At 44.1% G+C, this 21,933-nt stretch overlaps 1 protein-coding gene across 2 annotated transcripts; it reads right to left on the bottom strand.

The window, feature by feature from the left end:
• Positions 1-1,690: 1,690 nt before the first annotated feature.
• Positions 1,691-21,590, bottom strand: ADAM28 (ADAM metallopeptidase domain 28). Of its 2 annotated transcripts, none has more exons than XM_030464104.1 (24): positions 21,468-21,590; positions 18,769-18,869; positions 17,464-17,540; positions 15,709-15,787; positions 14,325-14,401; positions 13,390-13,585; positions 12,904-12,966; positions 12,621-12,692; positions 12,058-12,227; positions 11,270-11,354; positions 9,990-10,120; positions 9,043-9,220; positions 8,459-8,548; positions 7,617-7,812; positions 6,867-6,969; positions 6,204-6,360; positions 5,522-5,602; positions 4,924-5,002; positions 3,919-4,009; positions 3,533-3,632; positions 3,201-3,274; positions 2,891-2,969; positions 1,930-1,998; positions 1,691-1,850 (listed from the first exon to the last, which is right to left on the bottom strand). In XM_030464104.1, the coding sequence occupies exons 1-24, from the start codon at positions 21,517-21,519 to the stop codon at positions 1,818-1,820; spliced, it is 2,433 nt and encodes an 810-aa protein (XP_030319964.1). In that variant the 5' UTR covers positions 21,520-21,590; the 3' UTR covers positions 1,691-1,817. The 2 variants fall into 2 exon arrangements, with proteins under 2 accessions (XP_030319964.1, XP_008497680.2); XM_008499458.2 differs by having other exon boundaries at positions 2,891-2,968; positions 3,209-3,274.
• Between the last annotated feature and the right edge of the window lie 343 nt (positions 21,591-21,933).

The following is a 21,933-nucleotide window of genomic DNA, read 5'->3' as shown; positions in this document are numbered from 1 at the left end:
TATTATTTTTTTTTTAGTAATTTTAGCTCAGCCTCTTTCTAAATGAAAGTGATATAAAAAAAAAAAAAAAAGTTACCTAAAAATAACTTCCACTTCCTGAAAGCACTGCCCACGTGTTAAACCCTGACAAAGATAAACTGCTAAAGGTCTCTGCTCTGCCATGGGTTGGTTTTTTTTTAGGTTTCTGCAAATCACTGCTGAAACAGGATCCTCAGACTCTGCTGGGGTGCAGCCTTCACCTAATGGAAGCTTTCTGATGTGGAGGAGGTTTGAGGTCAGACAGCCCTGGGTTTCTGCAGGAGAAAGTAAGCAAAAGGTCCCTGTTTTGGGAGTTACATCTGAGAAAGGGAATGAATTAAAAGCAGGGCTGTATGCTATGGGTTGCTTCAAATTTCCCTGTTATTTGGGAATTCTTGAATGTTCCCAGAGTGGGGAAGGTTGGAATCCATGAAGAAATAGATATTAGGGGGGCAGGAAAATTGGGATGTAGCAACAACACTTATTATAAATTGACTTCAGCTTTTGGGGCTCACTTGGGTGGGTTTGGCAATACCTGTGGATGATCTTTTTGGGTCCAATTTGGGAATTTTAGGGATTTGGCAATCTTAGAAATGACCCCACTTTACACAGTTGTCATGTGTGCAAACAATGAGCTTTAAAAACCAAACCAACTCCCTCCAGTTCAGACAGAATCCTTGTAATCAAGAAATCTTTGTAAATACATTAATTACAGTTCAGAAAAAATAATAATTCTGAGTCTTTCCAGTGTGGTCAGATACAGATAGATTAAAATCCAGTGCTCAAATAAAGAAGCAATTATCCCAAGTGGAAGAAAGTGATGCTCTTCCAATAAAACCTATCCTAACCCAACCCCTCCACACTCCTCACACTTTGCAGGCTGTAATTTCCTCACCTCTGGGTTTTGCAGAGCAACCTCAGAGCAAGCCTTGCCCAGAAGAAGAAACTTTTTTGTGTGTGCAGCCAGTGGCACTGCCAGCCCAGGGCTCTGCAGGGGTTTGTTCAGCATCCCAGCAGGATTTCAGGAGTTCAGCAGGTGAAATCTTGCCTACTACTGGTTGAGAAGGAGGTTCCAGCCCCTCTGAGGGAACTTCTCAGCAGGGAGTGGGTTGACTCCTGATTGCTCTGCTGTGGAGAGTATTTCTGGTTCTACCAAGTCAGCCAAAACATCTTGTTGAGCAGGGAAGTTAAGGATTAAGGAAAGAATCCAATCCTAAAGGATCTTCCCAGGCTTATTATTCCAAGGCTAGCTCAGTCCTTGAGGACACAAACTTTTCTCCAAAGAGCAGGAAGGGTTTTTCTTTTTCCCAGAACTTGAATGAGGAGGAGGAGGAAGTCTGGAGGGCTGGAGAGGATCCAGAAAAGCAACAAAAATTTACAATTTACAAACATACAGCAGCCACACTTTCCCTGATCCTCTTGGGTCCATCCCCCAAAAAGCAGCATAGAGGCAGAGCACCCCTGTGTAGCCACATCTTGCAGTAGTAGCCTAGGAGTTAGGATGTGTTAAGCAGCTTTTGTAACTTACTCCCAGTCTACACCTCAGTGCAAGCAGCAATTCTGCTTCATTTCCTTTTGGACAGCAGCTTGATGTTGTCACCAAAGAGTTCCTCACTGTTTGAAAACCAAACTTCTTCTTTCAAAGCAGCTGTCAGTCAGTTGGTTTTTTTGGTTTTTTTTTTTTTTAATGAAAACAGGAGTTTGTCTTGGGTGCCTTTGCCAAAAGTAGAGGAATCAAGGGGCAAACAGATTGTCCCTGAAAAATTTCAGGTGTCTTGGTCAGCCCTGCTTCAGAGGCTTCACACTCTGGGGTTACTTGGAGGTTTTAAAGCCTATGTGAAAAAAAGACAGAGTTAAACTGCTGCAGTTTCAGTGATCACATCCCCAAGGAACTGTTTGAACAGTGGTTACCTTTGGGGGAGGAGGAGGTGGAGGTTTCCCTTTTGGAACAGGGGGATGAGCAGGTTTTCTCTCTGGTGCCTGTAACAAAGAAAGGAAGTTTTAAGATCAAGAGGTTTTCCCACCTGAGAAGCTCCTCGGACCTCAGCTGCTGCTGCTCCTCTATTCACTGCAGCGTTTTCCTGGTGGAAAAGCCAGGAATGCTTCAGATTACTCTGGCCACAGATGAGGAGGCACAAGGTATAAATTCATCTGGTTCAAGTATCCATTCTGAGACTGCTTGAGAAGCTGAAGCTGATCAGGGAAGCATCTCTAAAGATTTAAATGTGTTTTTACCATCAAGCTGGTACAAGGTGCTGGTTTTATTCATTTACTTATTTAGCCCTGATCCATTGCTCTTTGCATAGGCAGCACCATGGAATTAGGGAGCTGGTGTGGAGATGGTTTCTTGTATCAGGTGGGCAGGGGGATGCTGAGATGGTCAAGAATTTAAGGGAGGGATTTTTATTTAAGTAAATTCATTCAGTAGGATTCATATTCTTCTGGTTTGCAGTTTTTCCAAAAAAATCATATATATTTATGTGCATATTGATGAAGAGCTCTTCTCATGTGGAATCTCTTTAGAGGGTACCAGACCTCAGAGTACAAGGATTGTTGCACATCTCCAGTAGCAAAGGTGCTGCTCATTTGTGTTGGATTTACACCTGAAATTCCTGTGGGATTGGGCTCCAGGGACTCTGCTAATGAGGTGGTTTTGGCATACAGGATTTCCTTGGAATAGATCAGGAGTATCTTGTGCAGTTTAGGATTACATGGCAAAAAAAGAAAAAAAAAAGGTGACTGCTACCCTAAAGAATGGTTTGAATCTCTGTGATTGCTTTTTTTGTTTGTTTTTAAATCCTTGTCAGAAACTGAAAATGCTAATTTGCACCTGAGACAAAAGTTGTGGAAAAAATTGCAGGGTTTTACTTACAAAAATCTCCACTGTGTGAGAAGAGGTTGGTTTGGTTGGAGGAACAGGAGGTGGGGGACCTTTTGGCCTCATGGCAGGCTGCAAAAGGAGAAAAATCTCAAATAAATTGACCCTCTACACATATTGCAAGGGGATGCAGGGATGCTTTGTGCTCTCTGGCCCTGGGAGATGAAACCCAGGGGGATTAAAGAGGGCCTTGGGGTGCAGGGGTGTCCCCAAGCTTCAGGACCAGGCTGGAATTCAGGGTCCCCACCACTGGGATGTGCTGTGTTCCCCCAAGCCCCCATGAAAACACAGGAATTCTCTAGAAATACTTACACTCCAGAGCTGGGGTTTGTTCTCCTGCAGAGGAGGCACAGGAAGGAGAAGTTTCTTGCCATTTGTCTGAAAAAAGGGAACAGTTCAATGGGGCTGGAGCTCTTTTTTTCTGCATTTTCATTGCCTGCCCCTTCACTGCAGGCAGATTAATCCATCACTCAGTGTATTCCCCACCTCCTCCTCCTCACAGTTCCCTCAGCCCTAGACAAAGCCTTTTGGAAGCCCTTTTGGGAATGTAGAGCACTTTGGCTGATAAATTCTGATATTTCAACCCCTTGGGTGCAGCCCCAGGGAGACCACAGCTACCCCAGCACCTGCTCTTACCTTTTGGGCAGGTCCCACCAGGACAGGGTGCTCTTTGCAGTGTTGTTCTTGGTCCACAAAGACTTGGTTTGTGGCTCCAGGTCCCCTTCTGGTCTGGCATCTGTGCAAATATTCCACAGATGTTAAATCTGACCCTGACTGAACAACCAAACTGTGTTTGAAGCTGAGTTTTCAACCTGCCTTGCTCCTTAGGTAAAATTCACTTTACCCAACCATGGGGTGTCTGAAACAGCCCAACAAAAGCCATGGACCAACTTCCTTGCCTTCCCCGTGTCTTAATTCCCTCCCCCCTCTTTGAAAGCCCCAGCTTCAAACTATCCAGAATTTTCTTGGGTTTAGATTGTTGGTTTTTACACTTTTTTTTTTTTTTTTTTTTGGCACTTTACCTCTTCTCAAAGACTCGGAAGCGGATCAGTAGCACTGCTGCAGCTGCTGTGACAGCCAGGACAACCAGGACACCAGCAACAATAGCAAAGCCTGGCAGGGGAAGGGGACACAAGGTGAGATTTCTCAGCAGCCCCCCTGGTGCTGAGGGCTTTCCCATCACCACCACTGGAAAAGTGTTTTTTTTACACAAGGTATTTGTCCTCTGTCACTCAACCTCAGGGCTTCTTCTCCTCCACAAATGGTGATGGAAAGGAGTGGATTCTGCCCTTCTTGCTGGGTTTGAAGGCTGTGGTTAAGGAAACCCAGCCTTTTCCACCTTTTTCCTTTCTTCTTCCTCAAAAGTTGTTACCCAAAGCTGGGCCCAGGCTTTGAATACACCTAAAGCCTCACAGTTTTCCTTCAACAAAGTTATTTTAAAGCCTCAGCCAAGCCCTAACATTGAGGGCTGAGCACTCCCTACTGAGCGTGTAGAGAGGAAAAAACCACTTAGTAACAAAGGTTTGGAGTTTGTTTTCTCCCAAGCAGATGGGAATCTGTACACAAGCAGATCAGATAAAGGCCAACTCAATGCAGATGGTAAAAAAAATTTCCCTTCTGCCTTATTTCAAAACCTCTGTGAGTTTGTCAGATGTGAGCTAAGGAGATGAGCTTGTTATCTTGGGATGGAGAAGGGGAAATCTGCTGCTGTTAATAATCTGGGTGTAGCACTGCTGTCAGGTTGGAGAGGAACACAAGATTGCTCTAATCTTTTCCTTTTTTTTTTTTTTTTTTTTTCCTAGAAAGGACCAGATGATCCTTGAGGTCCCTTTTAACCTGGTTTTCTGGGATTCAAAGATTCAGACAAGCTGCAGTGAGCTGAAGAAGAAATTTGAGCCCCAGATCTTTGCCAAGAACCCTTCTGGCAGGCAGGTTCAGAGGGGTTCAAGCTGCTCCATCCAGGCAGTGGGGGACAGTCCCTGAGTTCAGTCCCCAGTGCTCCCAGTGTGTGGCCATGCAGCACTTACTGGTGACTGCTGAGGGGGTCTCACAGCTTGGGGGGGCCCATCCTTCTTCACACTGGCATTGCAGCTCGTGGTCACACACCTATGGGAACACAAAGCCAGGAGTAGCTGCAGGGTGGGAACATGAAATTTCAACTGGAATTTCAGCTGCTCTGGATCAGGTTTAGTGAAGCTGGGGCTGAACATTCCCTCTCTTTTTACTAGGACCAGAATTTAGCAGAGAGAGGAGCAGTTTTGCATGTTAAAGGACAGGTCTGCCCATCTGCTGCTCTGTGCCTTTTGCAGGTGCTCCTGCAGCACTTTTTTTTACAACTAGAGGTCTCTGAATGCTACAATAGGATGAGCACAATTAATCTTCCCAAAGGAGAAGGGGACCTGGAAGAGAACAGCAGGGATAATGTGGCTCAACAGAAATATTGATGCTATTGTTTTGCTTTTACAAAAGGGTAGAATGCATCTGACTCCCCAGCTTTTGCAAACTCCTGTCCCAAGGACCTCAATAATTGCCAGCAATGGGGTCTGTAGCTCCTATGTGTCATTTTCTTGGGTTTCTGTTTTCTTTTTAAGAAGAAGTTAAGAGCATCAGATGCTCATTTCTTACAGCATGTCCAGGACACTTGGCTGAGCAGTTGGTTGATCGAAAGACATCTTCAACATGGACACATTCTCCATTGCTGCACACCTGAAATACCCAGGGCAAGGGGTCACAAAGTGATCTATAGATGTCAGAACATGCAGACTTTGCACATTATTGTGTAAAAAGGGTGAAGAGGAAAAGGAGGCATAGAAAGAGGTCTGGAAATTACTGCAATTTACATTAGGAATTTGATATGTGGATATGATTTTTCTTTTGACCTTTGGGAGTTTTACAACCAAGGGGAGTGGCAAAGATGTACAGACATCAGTGCTTCCCACTCCTCTTCAATCCTTCATCCTTCCCTCCTTGAGTAGAAACTGATAGCAAAGAAATTAGATGTAGAGCTCAGTGTTGCTTAGCCCATGCATTAGGGAAATAATTATCCAAATTCATCCAAAGCTGTGCCACTTGAATTTCTCAGTGAAAAATAAGAGGACAGCAGCCAAGCATAAAGAAATCAGACCCACAGCAGCCCCTGTTTGCTTTGCTGCTCATTTGTGATAGATGCAAGGCAAAATCAGACCAGCAAAAGTTCAATGTCCACTTCAGACTTCTCTCTTGCAAGAATGACCTAAGCAAAGAATGAAAGAGGAGAAGGAGGAGGAAAAAAAAAAAAAAAAAAGGAGAAAAGTTTTTCTCTACTAACCATCCCATTCCCACACTTTGTTCCATCGAGAATCATCCCTGGATCTTCTTCACCATTCCTAGGAAAACTTGCTTTGCAGGAATCAAAAGCCACCATGCTCCCATCCCGAGGCATCTCCTTCCCCCCAGTACAGAACAATTTTCCACACATTATATCTCTGCAAGGAGAACAAGAGCTGCTAGAACAAGAGCTTTCTCCTCCAGCTTCAGATTCATTGGGGCTGCACAGGAGCTCCAAAGGCAAAGCTGCAGAAAGCAATAGTGGTTTGTGATGTTTCCAGGTTTAAGCAAGTTCTTTATCCCTTTGGAGCTTATTTAGGGAGCCCCCAGTACTTTGCAGGAATGAGGATTTAACTGCCCTGCCCTCACCTTCTGAGTTTCACCTGGGGTTCCTGTTCCCAACCCCGAAATCCCTTCCCTGGACTTCCCTGCAGGTCCCTGCAGACACACAGAACCCCCCTTGCCCTTGGATTTTTTGACCCTTGCTTTTTCTCAGACTGATTTGGGAATAATTGGTTTCCTCAGGCTTTCCCCACAACATTCAAACTGAAGGAGGAGGGACCTGGGGGCCACAAGTACCATCTAAAATATTGTGCTCTCTGCTGGCTCTGAGCTGGAATAGGAGCTTCCCAAATCCCAGGAAATTCTGTAACACAGTGCTTACTTTTCTTGACATGGGACGTGACTACCTTTTTCTTTTCTGCAGTATCCATAGTACAGCCCTCTCTTGTTCACCTTGTAACAGGAGGCTGCACCTTCTTTAGCCTCTGTGGAGGAGGAAAAGGGAAGGGGATTAGTTTAGGTGTTGAAAATCAAGTTCTTTTACCCAGTTAGAAAATGGCCTTTCCCACTGAAGTTACCCATGGGCCCTAATAACCCTCTCTGGGACTCTGCTCTGCAGGGTTCCTGTGCATGCACAGCAGAACCTGCTCTGTGTGTCCCCATCTGTCCAGGACAAACCTACAGACCTTGCCTGGGAGAAGGGACAGGTTTAGGGGATGGTTTAGGACTGGGGATAGGGTAAGTCACCTTAAGAAACTTAAAGGCAGGCTAAATTTGGACATTATTTGAAATACACATTTCTTCATCCTGTCAGACAAGGAATATTCACCCAGTTCCTTTTCCAAAGTTATCTTAAGATAACTGTGGAAGGAGATGAGCACTGTGGGAGAGGAACAGGCTCACCACTTCCCATTTCTCTAGAAATCCTTTGCTCTGAGCTTCAGCTCACACGTTACTCATCACTTACAGAGAAGATATAAAAAGAACAAATAGATGGATGCTAGAAACCAGAACTCCTTCACCCAAGCACCCTGCTCCTGATTCACAAAAGGGCTGTGATGATTTGTCAGCATCCTTTTTGCTCTCTTTTTGACCAAGGCAACCTTATTTGTCAATGTGGCTTGTAACTCACGTGGTCCAAAGGCAGCTTGGCACTGGCTTTCCCTGGTGGGACAGGCTCCCATGTAGCAGTAACCTTCCCCATAGCTGCAGGGGTGGCCATTGACACGGAACCGATCCGCTGGGCAGTTGGCAGAAAATCCAGAGCACATCTCAGCCAGGTCACAGTCATGTTTTGCAGCTCGGCAAACAGCACCTGATTTTTTAAACTGAGGGAGCAAGCCCACATTTAGCACCCTGCTCTGCCCTGCTGTGTAAAAATCCCCCTGAACTCAAGCTAGGTCATCAATCCCATCAATCTCATCCTCGCTGTCTGAGTTGCAGGAGGGGTCAGGTCCCTGGCTGAGTTTGAGTTGGTGATGTCAATTGGCAAGATTTTTTGCCTGGTTGTGCCTCAGCTTTTTTTTCAGGAAAAAAAATAAAAAAGCCAATCAAAATGCTCATTTCTTCAGGGGGTTGAAACATGGAGTGAGTGGAGAGTTGTGGGGTAGTTCAGGGTGGATAAAGTGCACTTGTTCTTACAGGGCTGGGGCAGGAACTTTAAATATAGTGTGGAATAATAGAATCAGAGATTGGTATGGGTGTGAAGGGACCTTAAAGAGCATTTAGTTGCAACCTTCTGCATGGGCAGGAACACCTCCCACCAGCCCAGGTTGCTCCAAGCCCCATCCAACCTGTGTTGAGACAGGGATGTCTCCAAAATCAGGGATGGGGCAGCCATGGGCAACCTGCTCCAGAGGGCTGGCTCTCTATTGCTGCATTCTCACAGGTGAGGAAAAAAAAACCAAACCAAAACAACCCCAAAAAAGGATTCCAGGGAAAAGAAGAGCCAGTAGAGGTGAAAAGGAATCTTACTTGGCAGTTTTCACAGCACTCCCCATGTGCACACAGGGCTCCTGCTGTCAGCCTGCAGGTCTCGGGCTCGCAGCACTCGTTGGTGCATTCCTGTGATGGAAGCAGTGGTCAGGACTGGGTTCCCCAGGGCTGAGGTCCCTGTCTCAGGGCTCTGTCCCCTCTGTCCCCTCTCTAACCAACCAACCTTGCCTAGCAAAGGGTGAAGGGGCTTGTGGACCTGCACCTTTTTCTGGACATGGTTTCCTGTAGGAGGTGTTGCAAGTGAGCAGGGCTCAGAGCAGTTTGTTTGGTTGTGAAAGGGTTGGGTGAAGCAGTGCAGGGAATTTCCTTTTCTCTGCCCAGACAGTTTTGTATCTGTGGCTTCTCAGTTCCTCTGGTGACACAGGGGGACAAACCAAGCCATTGTCTTTCTCCCCATTTGCCCTGCCCTTTGGAGGGCTTTCTGCATTGCAGGTCAGCAATTTGAGCACAGTTTTACCAAAATATTTCAACCAGCTGTGAACTGACTACCTCAAAAACTAACAAGAAGCCCAAATAGTGTCCAGCCTCTTCCAAGGGTGATTTTATCCCCATGATACAGATACCTCAGCAGTGCCACAGTCACATTCCTCTCCTCTTTCCACAAAGCCATTCCCACAGGCTGGAGGAGCTATGATGCTGCTGCTCTCTGGGATGTTGGTTAAGCATTGTGGCATCTCACTCAGCATGTATTTCTCAAAACTCTGGAGGCTGCAAGAGCTGAATTTCTTGGGGATGAAAGAACTGCATTGGGAAAGCAGGAGGATTTATGTTAGGATCAGCACAGGGGAACCCTTCACAAGAGAAATTAAACAAGGAAGCATTCCCCAAGCTATTGATTGCAACCATTTGTCCAAATATATATATATATTAATAATTACTTAGAGCAGCAGAAAAAAACACCTTGGCAAACAGCTCAGAAAGGCATTAATATGCAAAATGTAAATGCTGCATACAACAAACCCCACACCCCAAAGATTTAAGCCTGGTTTACACAATTTCTCCTTGGACTCTTTGCGCATTAGGAGTTTTCTGTCCAGCTAGAGAGGAAACTGGAACTAAATCCTATTTACTGGGGTTTTATTGAAGGTGCAAGCATGTGGTGTGGTTTTCATGGGATACATCTTGAGGGCTGAGAATAAGAATAAATCCAGTCAATCTTGGGGGAGCTCTGGGGTCTGGGACACCATGGCAGTTTCATGCTCTTGTTGTAAAGCAGAAATGTTTTCTGGTTTAACATGAAGGCAAAGCAAATGTTTTTATAACATGCAAAGCTGATGTTATCCAGAAGTGATTGAAGGAGTTTTGTTTTGAGGGGTTATTTGGGGGGAGGGGGTTTCTCATCTGGGGATATCTTAAAAGGGCCTGGAATGTCTTAATTTTCTTCTTCTTTGCATCTGATTTGAACAGGATAATCTCAGAGGACAAAAATAATGAAGACAGCCTCTTGGAAACTGGCAGCTGAGGCAAAGCCCATCCTTCAACACCCTCCCCCTGGTATCCAGACTCCTACCTGACAGTGTCAGTCATGACACAAACTGGGTCACTGCAGGAACAGGCTTCAGTGTCGTGGCTCATGCCCAGGTTGTGCCCCATCTCATGTGCCATGGTGGCTGCAACTGCAATTTCATTTCTGTTGTGGTCCTGGAGGGATAAGACCAGGCTGTGATTTCTGGGAGCATTTTAGACCAAGGAGCAACACCAGAGAGTCCATGTGGGTAAGGAACAGGACAATTTCTCTTCAAGTGAAATGATTCTCACTGCTACCTAAGGGCTGGGATCTTGTTCAGCCCATGGATGCAGTTCCACAGCTGTTTCTGGATTGTTTTAGAGCTGCAGTGCCATGGTACCATGAACAAACAGGAGTATTTTGGTATAATTGTTGTTTTTTTTTTTTAAATAAACAGGAGGAAGTAAGGCTGCCAAGTAACAACTAAGTGAGTGCTAAGAGGAACTGAGACTCCTAATCCCCTCTCAGGAAAGCTGTCTCTGTGCTTAGGGTAATTATAGATTATAATTATTAATGATTACACTGAGGTAACTCGTGCTGGGCCTGCACAGTGAGGATGGGCTGATGCAGTGCTCTGGTTTTGTTCTTAGCTCAGTGTTTTGCACTGTTTTGTGGAAGGGTGGAGAGGAAAAGTCCTTCTCTTGTGCACGAAATCCAGCTGGATAACCCAGCAGGTGGTGGTGGGAATGCAGAAATCCCAGGACACAGCATACTGGTCATACTGGTGCTGCAAACCAAGCTGCTGCATGCTTTGTGATCATCCTGGGATTTCTGCATGGCCTGGCAAAGCTGGAATTTCACCTGGGTTATTGCTTTTACCAACAAACCTGGGTGCAACTGTTGAGTTCTTGGTGTTGTTGGTAAAGTTTTGGACCTGTGTTCCTGATCAGGCTGAAGTTTAAGTGCAGCAGTTGAAGCAGCTGTAATTAAGTGACCAAACTGATGATGTGTGCTCAGCCAACCAGAACCAATTCCCAGTTCAAAACCTTGAGCTAGAGGCACAAAATCCCTGATTTCTCTCCTTTGGCTCTCTGAGTGCTCCAAACACAGGTGCCAGAGTTCAGTGTTGGCATTTAGCTAACAGAAATCCTGCTTTCTGGGGGCTTTCTGTACCTCTCCACTTTGGTTAGAATAAAACCTCTGACTGTGAATTTCTACAGCCCAGGAAAATCCCTGTGGGAACCAGACAGAGCACTGAAAGTGCCATGCACCCAATAATTTTCATAAATGTAAAAAAAACCATAGAAAAAGCCTTTTAAAAATAAAATAAAAATCAAGCAGACCTGAATAATACCTGCAGAATATATGTCACTGCATATGGATTTTAGAAAGGCTAATCCAATCGTTGTCCCCTCAAAGCCATAGCCTCTGGAAGGAAGAAAAAAAATGAAATTCAGAGTGAAATGCAAGGAAGTGACCAGGAATCAAGTCTGCTTTGGTGACCAGGCTGATTTCCCAGCTCTGCTTTGCACCCCTGATTAAATGCAATATTTGGGGTCATGTTTGAGAGGGCTGCAAACCAACACCCAGTTCAGTCCCCTTCCCATTTGCAATTTTTACACAGCAGTTCCCCAGACTCAAAGCAGCTTTTTGAGCTTGGTGAAGTGTTTGGAATGTTGCCATGTGCTTGGATGACTCTGGGCTATTAGCCCAGGAGCCAGAGTAGCCAAAGGAGGGATGGTTTAGTTTGGGAATGGGCATTTCCCAACCCTTCAACCTCACGTCGTGGTCCCTTGGGTTGTCAGCCTCCTCTGTGGTGTTTGGGACAATCAAGTGTTGTGTGAGCAGGGAAAAAGGGAGGCTGGGATGCAACAAACAAACACTTGGCCTCTTTGTGCAGGAATTCTGCTAGAAAAAATAAGATTTTATGTCCTGGCAGTTAATTGGGAGAAAAAAGCAAGAAATAAGAGCGCTCGTTTCTCTTTTTCTCCTAGAATTAGTCCAACCCAGCACTGGAAAGCAGGAGATCTGGTTCAAGTCTTGCATCTCTGATGGGTGAGTGATCCATTTTGAAAGAACAGATCCCTTGAGTGTGTTTGGAGGTGGCCAGGGGGAAGGGGATGGTACCCACGTGATGAGCTGAGCGTTGTCATTTCTTTTCCTCTTCAGCAAATCCGAGAGGCGCCACTTGGAGAATCGGTCCAGGGTGAACCCTGAAGCAGGGCTCAGCTCACACTTGTCCCCATCTGTCCAGACTTCCAGGCCAATTAAAGCCACGTAGATATTGATGGCTTTATAAACCTGCAGCAGAGAACATTTGCTGTATCAGCAAAGCACATTGTGAAGACTCCTGATCAAACACTTGCCCTGGTGTCACTTTGGCCATTCCAGAGCTGATTTAAACATTCCTATGGCTTTGAAGTTGGAAAAATCAACCCCAATCAAGTGAAACTTTACATTTTATATTCCCCCGTGTTGTAATCAACTATATAAATGGCTTGAAAGTAGTTAACTTCCAGCAATGTTTCTGATGATGTTTGACTGGCAAAAGAAATACAAAATTGAAATTGACTTTGTGCTTTTCGAAGGGTCTCAAAGAGTGTTAAGAAAATAATTATAGGAAAAGGGAGGAAATTGATAAAATCTTTTAAAATCCCTTGTATTGCAGTTTCCCTTTGCTCCACTGGCTCTTACCGTGTTGATGTAATTGACTATTCCAAATATCCTTTGCCTTATGGTTTGAACATCTTCATCATACTTCTTGTACTAGGAAAGTAAAGATTGGATGTTAGGAAAAGGAGAGGAAAAAAGTGATTTCTCAGAAAAGAAAGACCTCACAGAAGATGAAATTGCAAACCACACCATGCCTGGTCTGCCTGGTATGATCTTTTAGCTGGAGCCCAGTGTTTGAGCAGGACCTGCTTGAGGAAGCTCACCTCTAGCTGGTTAAAAGAGGAAAAGTCATTTCAGTACTCACCAAAGTATTGTCTGCAACTATGTAAACTTCCAGGTACTTTTTGGCTTTCAGGTATGCTTTCATCTAAAGAAAAGACACATTTAAATGACTTTTAAGGCCTGTTTCAGACTCAGCCTTTGCCATCTGTTAGTTAGGAGGGTATTTAGCCAGGTCATTTAGAATGGGTCTGTCTTGTTTTAAAATGATGAAAGGTAGGCTAGATATTAAAATGAGTATTAAGATTATGAAAGGCAAGCTAGGTATTAAGTATTTAGCTGCTGAGAGATGGCCCTGGACACTTATTAGTACATGCAGGAGGGTTTAATTCAGGTGGTGACTGAAATTCTGAATCCTGTGCCATTTTGCACTCCTTCTTTGAGATCTGATGATGCTTCACTGTTTGGGAAGTTGTTTCCTGGAGGTGCCAGCAGAAAAAGCAGGACTTGTGCCACCCACCCTTCTCCCACAGCCACAATTTCTTTTCTGTGCTCTTAACTGGGTACTTACTTCTGGACTGTTGCTGGATTTGAAGATGTCATTGATGGGATCATCTGAATCCACTTCCCAGGTGTTATTGATCAGCCCACAGGTTTTTAGGGATTTCTGCTGGAGCTTCTCATACTTGTAGACTGCATGTTCATCTCTGTCTGAAGTTCCCAAGGGTTCAATCAGATACTTCTGGCCACGGGTCTCAAAATAGCCCCTGAGAAAATAAGGTGGATTGTGATCTTTTGGATCCCCAGGGTCAAGTCAAGAAGATGTCATTATCCCTCCTAATGGGGTTTAGTGGCAGTGGAGCAGCTTGGCAGCATCAAACCAGGAATTCAGAAGCAGAAATCAAAGCTGCTGAGTCCATGGGAAGGTTTGAAGTCTCTGAGGGGGAGACTCTCCACCAAAAAGACTCTGGTTTAGGAATGAATCAGGTTTAAGTTTGGAGGTGATTGAAGAGTGAGTTTCAGCTCAGTGAGGAATGCAAAGGTGTGTTTTCATCTTTAACTGAGAGGAAAAGCTGAAACATTGCAAGAAAGTAAGAGGCTGGAATAATCCAGAGCAGCAAATGGCAAAACCAGCATTCTGTGGTAAAACAGACAAGATACAGCAGCAATGTTCACAGAGAAAGTGTAGGATTTGGCAACCCCTCCCCAAGCTGTGGGGCAAAAGTGTCAGGGGAGCTTCCTGCAGTTTAGGAGCATCAACCCTAAAGCTTCACTGAAAGCACCTCCAGATGCTGGGAATTGTGACTGGATCTGACCTGGAATTAGTCACAAAAATGGATTGATACAGATGGGGTTTAGCTTCCAATTTATAAGCTCTGAAACTGAAGTAAACAGTTACTTTTTCTCCCCCTTTTCCTTTTCTTTTTCCTTTTATTTTTTCCTTTTTTCCTTTTTTTTTTTTTTTTTTTACTTTTCCCCTTTTTCCTTGTTTTCACTCCATCTTACCTCAGACCTTTGCAAGTACTGATGGCAGCTATGGAATCAGCATCATTCTGCACATAACCTTCATAATAACAGTGATCCTGGTTAGGAAGAGAAAAAAATAGATTATCAAATTGGGCTGTGCCTCAGTGGCTGCTATGAGTTGGCCTCAATCCTCTGATTTCTGGGCTCCCAGCTACATTTCTAGCTCTAAGCAACAGCAAATGATGCTGTCTGAGATTCTTAACCTGAGGGGCAAGACCCTTTAATATTAACCCAGCAACTAAATGCATTAACTTCAATGAGATGAAAATGCACATATTATAATATATATATTATATATACATCTATAAATGTAGGATTAGGGGGGAATCTTTAGACTTGATTGACTTAAGGATCAGAAGTCTGAGGAATACTTCTCTGTTCAAAGAGAATTTGAGGTGTAGTCTGGCAAATTTTACCCATAGCCTTTTCCTGAATAGATTTCTTGAGAGGAAGAAAACGAATTCAGCCCTGCCTGCACTGGGCCTTTTGTTTTCTCATAGATGTTTGCTGTCATTTTACTGTTTGTTTGTCTTCCTTCCCTCTAAGGTGCCAACTTCCTTGCAGTGAAAAAGACACCAAGAAAGTGACCATTTATTAAAGGAAGAAGTGGAGAATTATTCTCCAGCTTTTGAGGATGCAGGTGCAACAGGTTCCACTGAAGTATCTACAGTGTAGGAATCCCATCTTCTTCCACAAAAAAAGCCACAACTGTGAGTTCTTTGTCATTTTATTTCACTCAAGATCCTCCTGTTCCTGCTAATCATTCCATGACAAAGAATATTATTTGGAATCCAAATGACATGGGTGACACTGGACAGAAAGCTCCAGGTGAGGAGCTTTGTTAAAGGAAAGCCCCAGGAGTGCCTGGCTAATTTAAAAAATAACTTCTGCAGTGCCCTCCTTTGTGTCTGGAGCTGAATTACTGATTTGTCATGGCTCAGAGAAAGCACCTGCAGGAAATGTACTTTTATCTGGCTCTAGGATCTCATGGAGATGGAGGGCTGAAAGGAAGGCTCAGAGAGCGCAAAGTCAGGAGGGCAAAGTCAGCAGGTAGAGGAACAGCCCTGGCTCCACTCCCTTTCCTGACAGAGGAGGGAAATTCAGCTCAGAACCTGTGCTCAGCAGCCAGGGAGGTACAAATTGTACAAACTGGGGGTCATTTTTGGACAAACAACCAGTGTGTCCACATCTCAGCAGGTTTCAATCTGCCCAAATCCTGACCCACATCCCCCCTGTCCCTTCAGAGGTGTCCAAAGCTGCAGTGCCCAGAACCTGGATTGAAAAATCTGTTTTTTCATGGAGCTGTGACACTCCCACAAACCTCAGGACTGCAATTAGGAGGGAAGGAAGCCTTTTTTATTACCTTGATCTGAGGACTTGTTGTTATTTGTTGGCCATCCTCAGAGTAAATTGTTTCAGTGTAGTCTGGAGCTAAGAGATGCCTGCAAAGAGCCAGGTGGGGTTATTATTCAGAAGAGGTGGTGGTCAGCTAGAAAACAGGCAATTTCATAACCTGGAGGAATTCAGGTGATACTCAGCTTATAATTAAGATTGAAAAACCAGGGGAGCAAAGCTGGTGGGTGAGGAATTCTGCTTGTTTGTGATCCTTACTCAAACAAAGCAACATTTTAAAGTAAGAAAGAGAGAAATACCCTAGGGGAAATACCAACATGTTTGTCCAGGTCTCCTGCTCACAGCTTTTTTAGACCTTGGCCAGCACAAGCTCTCCTCTTGGGCACCACTCTGCCTGAACATGATTTTTCTTTTCTGTCTAAATCAGACTTTATTCTGTACCCATAGGTGCTCCTCTACCTTTGAAGGAGGACATCATGATATGGAATAAATGATATTTATTTCTGGGAAAGGTGCCTCTTGGCTTCTTATTGGTTGTGGTTTGTGAGGGAAGGGCAGATGCTTTGAGCCAGGGCTGTAATCATGCAGCAAGACAAACCTGTGTTCAGTTCTACCCCAAACTGTCACAATCCTGTGTCTTTTAGAGTGAGATTGAAAGCAATGAAATTTCCCTGCTCCCTAACATTTAGATTAAATTAAAGCAGTGGCAAATGTTTAATTACAGTCTATATTTAACATGAACTGATTATAGCAGTATTGTATTTACACAGCCATTAGAAAAGTACCTATTAAAGCAGACCTGCTTGATCCCAGATTAAATATTATGATTTCCAGCAGGCAGAAAATCACAGCTGTGCTTTAGCCTGTGTTGTTCTGTGGAGGGTTGGACTTTGGTGTGTCTGCTCTGCTCTGGAACAGAACATTTGCTGCTCCTCTGAACCTTCTGTTCATCTCTTCAGCCAAGGAGACAATTTCTATCAAGCATTTGCCAACACCTAATAGACTACTCAAAGTCCAGCAGCAGGGCTGTCAAGGTAGGGAGTGCTGAAAGGTGAATTATTAAGGATATCTCTTTTTCTCTCATTTTTTTCTTTTCCTCTTCTTTTTCTATTTCTTTTTACTCTTCTTTTTCTATTTCTTTTTCTATTTCTTTTCTATTTCTTTTTCTTTTTATCTTTCTTTTTCTCTTTCTTTTATTTTCTTTTCTTCTTTCTTTTTCCTTTTTCTTTTTCTTTTATTTTTTCTTTTTCCTCTTTCTTTTACATTTTCCTTTTCTTTTTGTTTTTCTCTTCTATTTTTTCCTCTTTCCTTTTCTTTTTCCTTCTCCTTTTCCTTTTCTTTCTTTTATTTTTTCTTTTCCTCTTTCCTTTTCCATTTCCTTTTCCTTTTCTTTTCCCCTTTTCTGTGGTTTCTACCAGTATGGAACAAAATTACTATAACCCCAAGGCTATCCATGGGCACAGAAACCTTGTGAAATAATATGAAAGCATCAAACATTCAGTGGATTTGGCCATTTAGGAAATAAAGAGGGAAATGGAATTAGTAGGATAGATAACTATTCCCTCATGGCAATGTCCTCTGCCTCTGCAGGGATTTCAGCAATCTAGTGACATGATGCTTTCTTTCCCCTCTTCTCCTCTCACTGGATTTGAAAAAAATTGTTATTTCTCAAAATCCTCCTGTCTTCCAGGAATCTAAGTCCTGTTTCTTTCTGTCCTGAATGCCCTACAGAACATGGCTCAGAGGAAAACTGAACTGAACCTACTTATTTTTCTGTAGGTGCAGGATGACTTCCTCTCCATTGGCTTTGATCCCATACTCCATGGTGTCATCCAATTTGATCTGCAAACAGATTTCAGGGTTAGGATGTGGACTTGCTGCAATTTATGGCCTCACTATGAGCTGTTGTTGCTGAGCTGCCAACTGCATCCTTTTCCTCCTCTTCCCATCAAAAAATCATGGAATCATAGAATCCTAGGATGGGCTGGGTTGGAAGGGAGCTCAGAGCTCATCAAGTCCAACCCTTGATCCACTCCTGCTGCAGTTCCCAGCCCATGGCACTCAGTGCCACATCCAGGCTCTTTGGAAAGATCTCCAGACACGGAGAATCCACTCCTTCCCTGGGCAGCCCATTCCAATGCCTGATCACCCTCTCCAGAAAGAAATTCTTTCTCATCTCCAACCTAAACCTCCCCTGGCACAACTTGAGACCCTGCCCTCTTGTCTTGCTGAGAGTTGCCTGGGAAAAGAGCCCAACCCCCCCCCTGGCTCCAACCTCCTTTCAGGGAGTTGCAGAGAGTGATGAGGTCTCCCCTGAGCCTCCTCTTCTCCAGCCTCAACACCCCCAGCTCCCTCAGCCCTTCCTCACAGCAATTCTGCTGGATCCCTTCACAGCCTCCTTGCTCTTCTCTGCACCTGCTCCAGCACCTCAAGCTCCTTCCTGAACTTCCTGAGCTGAGGGGCCCAGAACTGGACACAGGACTCAAGCTGTGGCCTCCCCAGAGCTGAGCACAGGGGCAGAATCCCTTCCCTGGACCTGCTGGCCACGCTCTTCCTGAGCCAGCCCAGGATGCCCTTGGAATTCTTGGCCACCTGGGCACACTGCTGGCTCCTGTTCAGCTAAAACAAGTATTCTGGCAGCTACAGAATAAGCAGGACATTGCTCTGTTTCTTATTTCTGAATTAAAGGAACAAATTTAACTTTACAAATGTATTTCTGCAGTCATCAGCTCCTGCCCTGCATATTCAGGAAAGTGCTGGAGCAGATGCTTAAATTCAAAGATTTTCTTTCCTAACTCTCTTGAAGTAGGCAGGAGCATGCTTGCTTTGAAGCATGTGGTTGAATTTATTTCCAATTAAAACATCTGTGGATTAAGATAAATCTGAGTAGCATCAAACCCCACAACTTTGCAGGGGTACAAGCCCAGCTTTTCTCTTTCATTTCATATTCCAAGCTCGAGTGTCTGGGTCTAAATTTTCTTACCCTGGAAACCCAAGGTTACTCTGACTCCTGGAAAGCTTCCCCACTCCCCAGCAAAAAAAGAAAAGAAACATTTCTGTCTTTTAATACCTCTTTGTGCCTTTCTGTGTCTCTTCTCTGTACTGTGTGCAATTTCCATGGATAAACTATTTCATATTGCTCAACTCCAGGTAATTTCTTGCTGGTGCTTCCTGGGGAGAAACAGATGGGTGTTGATGAAAACACAATATTCACTGGTTAAACACCACAGCTCCTGTCTGTCAGGCCTGATTCTTTAGGGCTGCAGAGTCATTCAGCTCTTGCCCCACTCCTCTATTCACCTGCTCACCCCATGCTGTGACCTAACCCGGGGTTTGTCTGGACTTCAGAGGAGTTGACATTCCTGGCTCTTTCCCAGTGGGAAAACATTTGCTGCAATTCCCTTTGGATCTCTTTTCCCATCACCAGGCAGCAGCTGTGAGTACCCCCATGCTTGAGCAACCATCCAAGGTGCAAGGAGGTTCTGCAAAAACCTTCTGGGAGAGGGTTCTGGGTCCGTCCAAACCTTATCACCCCATGACTGCAAGTTGGGGCTGCCACTGGATTAGCAAATAAACTCAGAGAGTTCACCACAAGGTCTGGATTTCTCCTTCAGAAAGCTTTCCAGCTGCTCTTCTCACAGGGATATTTGGGTTTTAATTAACAGACACACTCTTGGCTATTGAGTCAGCTGGAGGGTGTCTGTGGATTTGTGCCAGCAGCAGGGTGTTGGAACAAATAAAATAATGAGAGAAAGGCAGTGGAGTAGGAAAATCCTGAAGGTGGTAAGGAATCCAGATGATTCCTAAACCCTTTTGACTGGTTTTGGTGTCTGGTGTGCCAGGACTCTATGCCAGGGGCTAAAAGAGATTGTTGAGGAGAGACAGCACTGATGGAAAATGGGGTTTATGTTTTCTGCTTCTGAGCCTGAGGGAACCTTGACAACATTTGGGGCATGACTTGCAGGGTGGTCAGCACACACTGGGCCATTTGAAGTTAAGGCCAGGAGCTGGTGTAGAGCATTTGGGAAAGCAGGGCTGGAGATGGGATGTGTTGGGTTCCAGCAGCAGGACCTGTGTGCTTTTTAATCTCCTACATAAAGGTCATTTCATCTGAACTGGCAAATTCTGGAGGGCTCAGCATCAAGCACAAGAGCCTGTGCTTGAAAATAATTTTTTAAAAACAGTAAACCACAAACAACAAAGGGAGAGTGCAACTCCCACTTTAATTGCCTGCCCCAAGGAAAGGCTTTTTTACAAGAGCAGAGCAGCCAATTACTCTCATTTTCTATATCTGGAACAAGAGAGCACATCCTCATGCAAATTGTTTCAGTAAAATAAACAGATTAATTCTTCATAACTGGTCTAGTTGATTAAACCCTTTCCAAAGGTAACTGCAGAATAAACTTGGTTGTATCTTGACAAAGGTGAGGGCAGTGCAGAGGTGTGATGGTGTAATGGGTACCTTACATCAGCCAGCAGAGGAACTACTTGTGCAAATGCTCCTGGCAAATACCAAATGCAAGGTTCTCACTGTCAGTACTGGTGATGTTTTATATTTTAAGCAATGATTTATTTGTACTTTTAAAATAAATCTTTTACTTTGCAGACTCACTCTTTCCATGAGCCCAAGGCACCTTCCTATGCGATGATCCAAATAACTTTTTAAGTCTCTGAGAGTGAAGTTCCCTGCTCCAGTTCTGTCTTTCCACTCCCTGCTACAGACTCTTTAGAGCTCAAGTTTGGGCTAGATTTGGCTCTGAATTAAATTTGTCTTTTTTCCTGCAGTGTTGTACAAACAGCACTTTGAGGAAGAGGGGTGAGTTTTGTTCCAAAACAAATGATTTCCTAGAGGTAGTGTCTTAAACAACTCAGTGTATCTTTGTTTGGCTTCAGGCACTGTCTTGAGTCAGTAGCTTTAAAGAAAAAGAAATTCCTTGGGCCTCATGCAACAACTAGAAAAAGGACTAATAGGAACAAAGAATTAGGTACTTTTCCAGGAGCCTAAACCAGGAAGAAAAATCATTAGGAGGGATTTCATTGATGGTAAAGGTTTGATTTAGTCCAGAAGCAAGATACATAACACCTTAAGCAACAGTACTCTGGATATTTTCAGATATTTTGTGCAGCTGATGAAATCATAAAGATCCCTGCCTGAATACAAATGAAATGGCTAATTATGTCTATAAAACCTCTGCAGGTTTCTGCATGCCAGGCTTGGGCAGAATCTGTTCCCTGTTGACACGAGTCGAAAGAAACACTGCACGTGGAAAAAAAAAAAAAAAAAGCACGGGCTGTTAAGGTCAAGTCATCATATGAACACTCAGAACCTGAAGTTTCACACAGATTATAAGGGTGCTAGCATTTTAATTCAGGTAATTTCATTAATTGAATTCAAATGAAAGTCTTTTGTGGCCAGAATGCTGCCAGTGTAATAACTTGTCTCGATTGGAGAAATTGTCCTCTCGCTTCCAGGGGAAAGGCTTCCTTAGCTGACTCACAAAACTAATCAGCTCAGGGTCTTTGAGCCAAGCTATGGCCAGTTTTCACACAAGTTCACAGTTTTTTAGCCAGAGAATTTTAGATAAAGGCCTTGAACAGAAAGAGAAACCCCAAACCATCTCTAACTCCAGCGACACGATTTTCTCAAACAGGTTTAATTCCCTGTTCTTCAGCATTATCTCCATGTTAATAATTAAAAATCCTTAAGAGCCATCCAAAGTTACCCCTAGCAACACTAATAAGGGATTTAAGAAAAACCCAAAGCTGTACCTTGTTGGAGAAAATGTAGGAAAAGGGCAGAAAGCAGCAGCAGGTTACTCATGGCAGTCGTGTTTGTCCAGCGATGGTCTGGGTGCTGTGGGGAGGTTGGGTTCCCTCCTCTGCAGTGGATGAGAAGGGAGGGTGTTGTTCAGCTTTATTCTCCTTCCTAGATGAGGAAGTGTTTACTAAAGGTGTTGCACAATTCTCAAGTCACAGACTGTTACAGCAAGTGGAAGTTCCTGCTGGTTTTAGTTCATGGCACACGAATCGTGAGGAATCGATCACTTCTTTGAAAGAAGTTCCCCAAAAGTGCTCGTCAGGGAGGGAAAAAAAAAAAGAAATACAGAAAGAAGGAGCTTGGAGGGATCCTAATGTTGGCTTTTTATAGCCTGGCTGGTAAAAAGCTGCAAGAGGAACTGGGTGTCACTGGTGGCTGAAGGAATGGGAAAGTTTTCCAAGGTAAAAAAAGTACTTT

This window comes from Calypte anna, chromosome 22 (genome assembly GCF_003957555.1).
Source record: "Calypte anna isolate BGI_N300 chromosome 22, bCalAnn1_v1.p, whole genome shotgun sequence".
Taxonomy (NCBI): domain Eukaryota; kingdom Metazoa; phylum Chordata; class Aves; order Apodiformes; family Trochilidae; genus Calypte; species Calypte anna.
Note: the sequence above shows the minus strand (reverse complement) of the source record. Positions and strands in the feature narration are given on the sequence as shown.

Coding starts and splice junctions, on each gene's coding strand:
- ADAM28 (XM_030464104.1), bottom strand. CDS start 21,519: ATGAGTAACCTGCTGCTGCTTTCTGCCCTTTTCCTACATTTTCTCCAA. Junction 10,121..11,269: donor ATTCTGCAGGTATTATTCAG/GTCTGCTTGATT, acceptor TTATCCCTCCAG/GACCACAACAGAAATGAAAT. Junction 4,010..4,923: donor GACCCCCTCAGCAGTCACCA/GTAAGTGCTGCA, acceptor TTCCCCTGCCAG/GCTTTGCTATTGTTGCTGGT.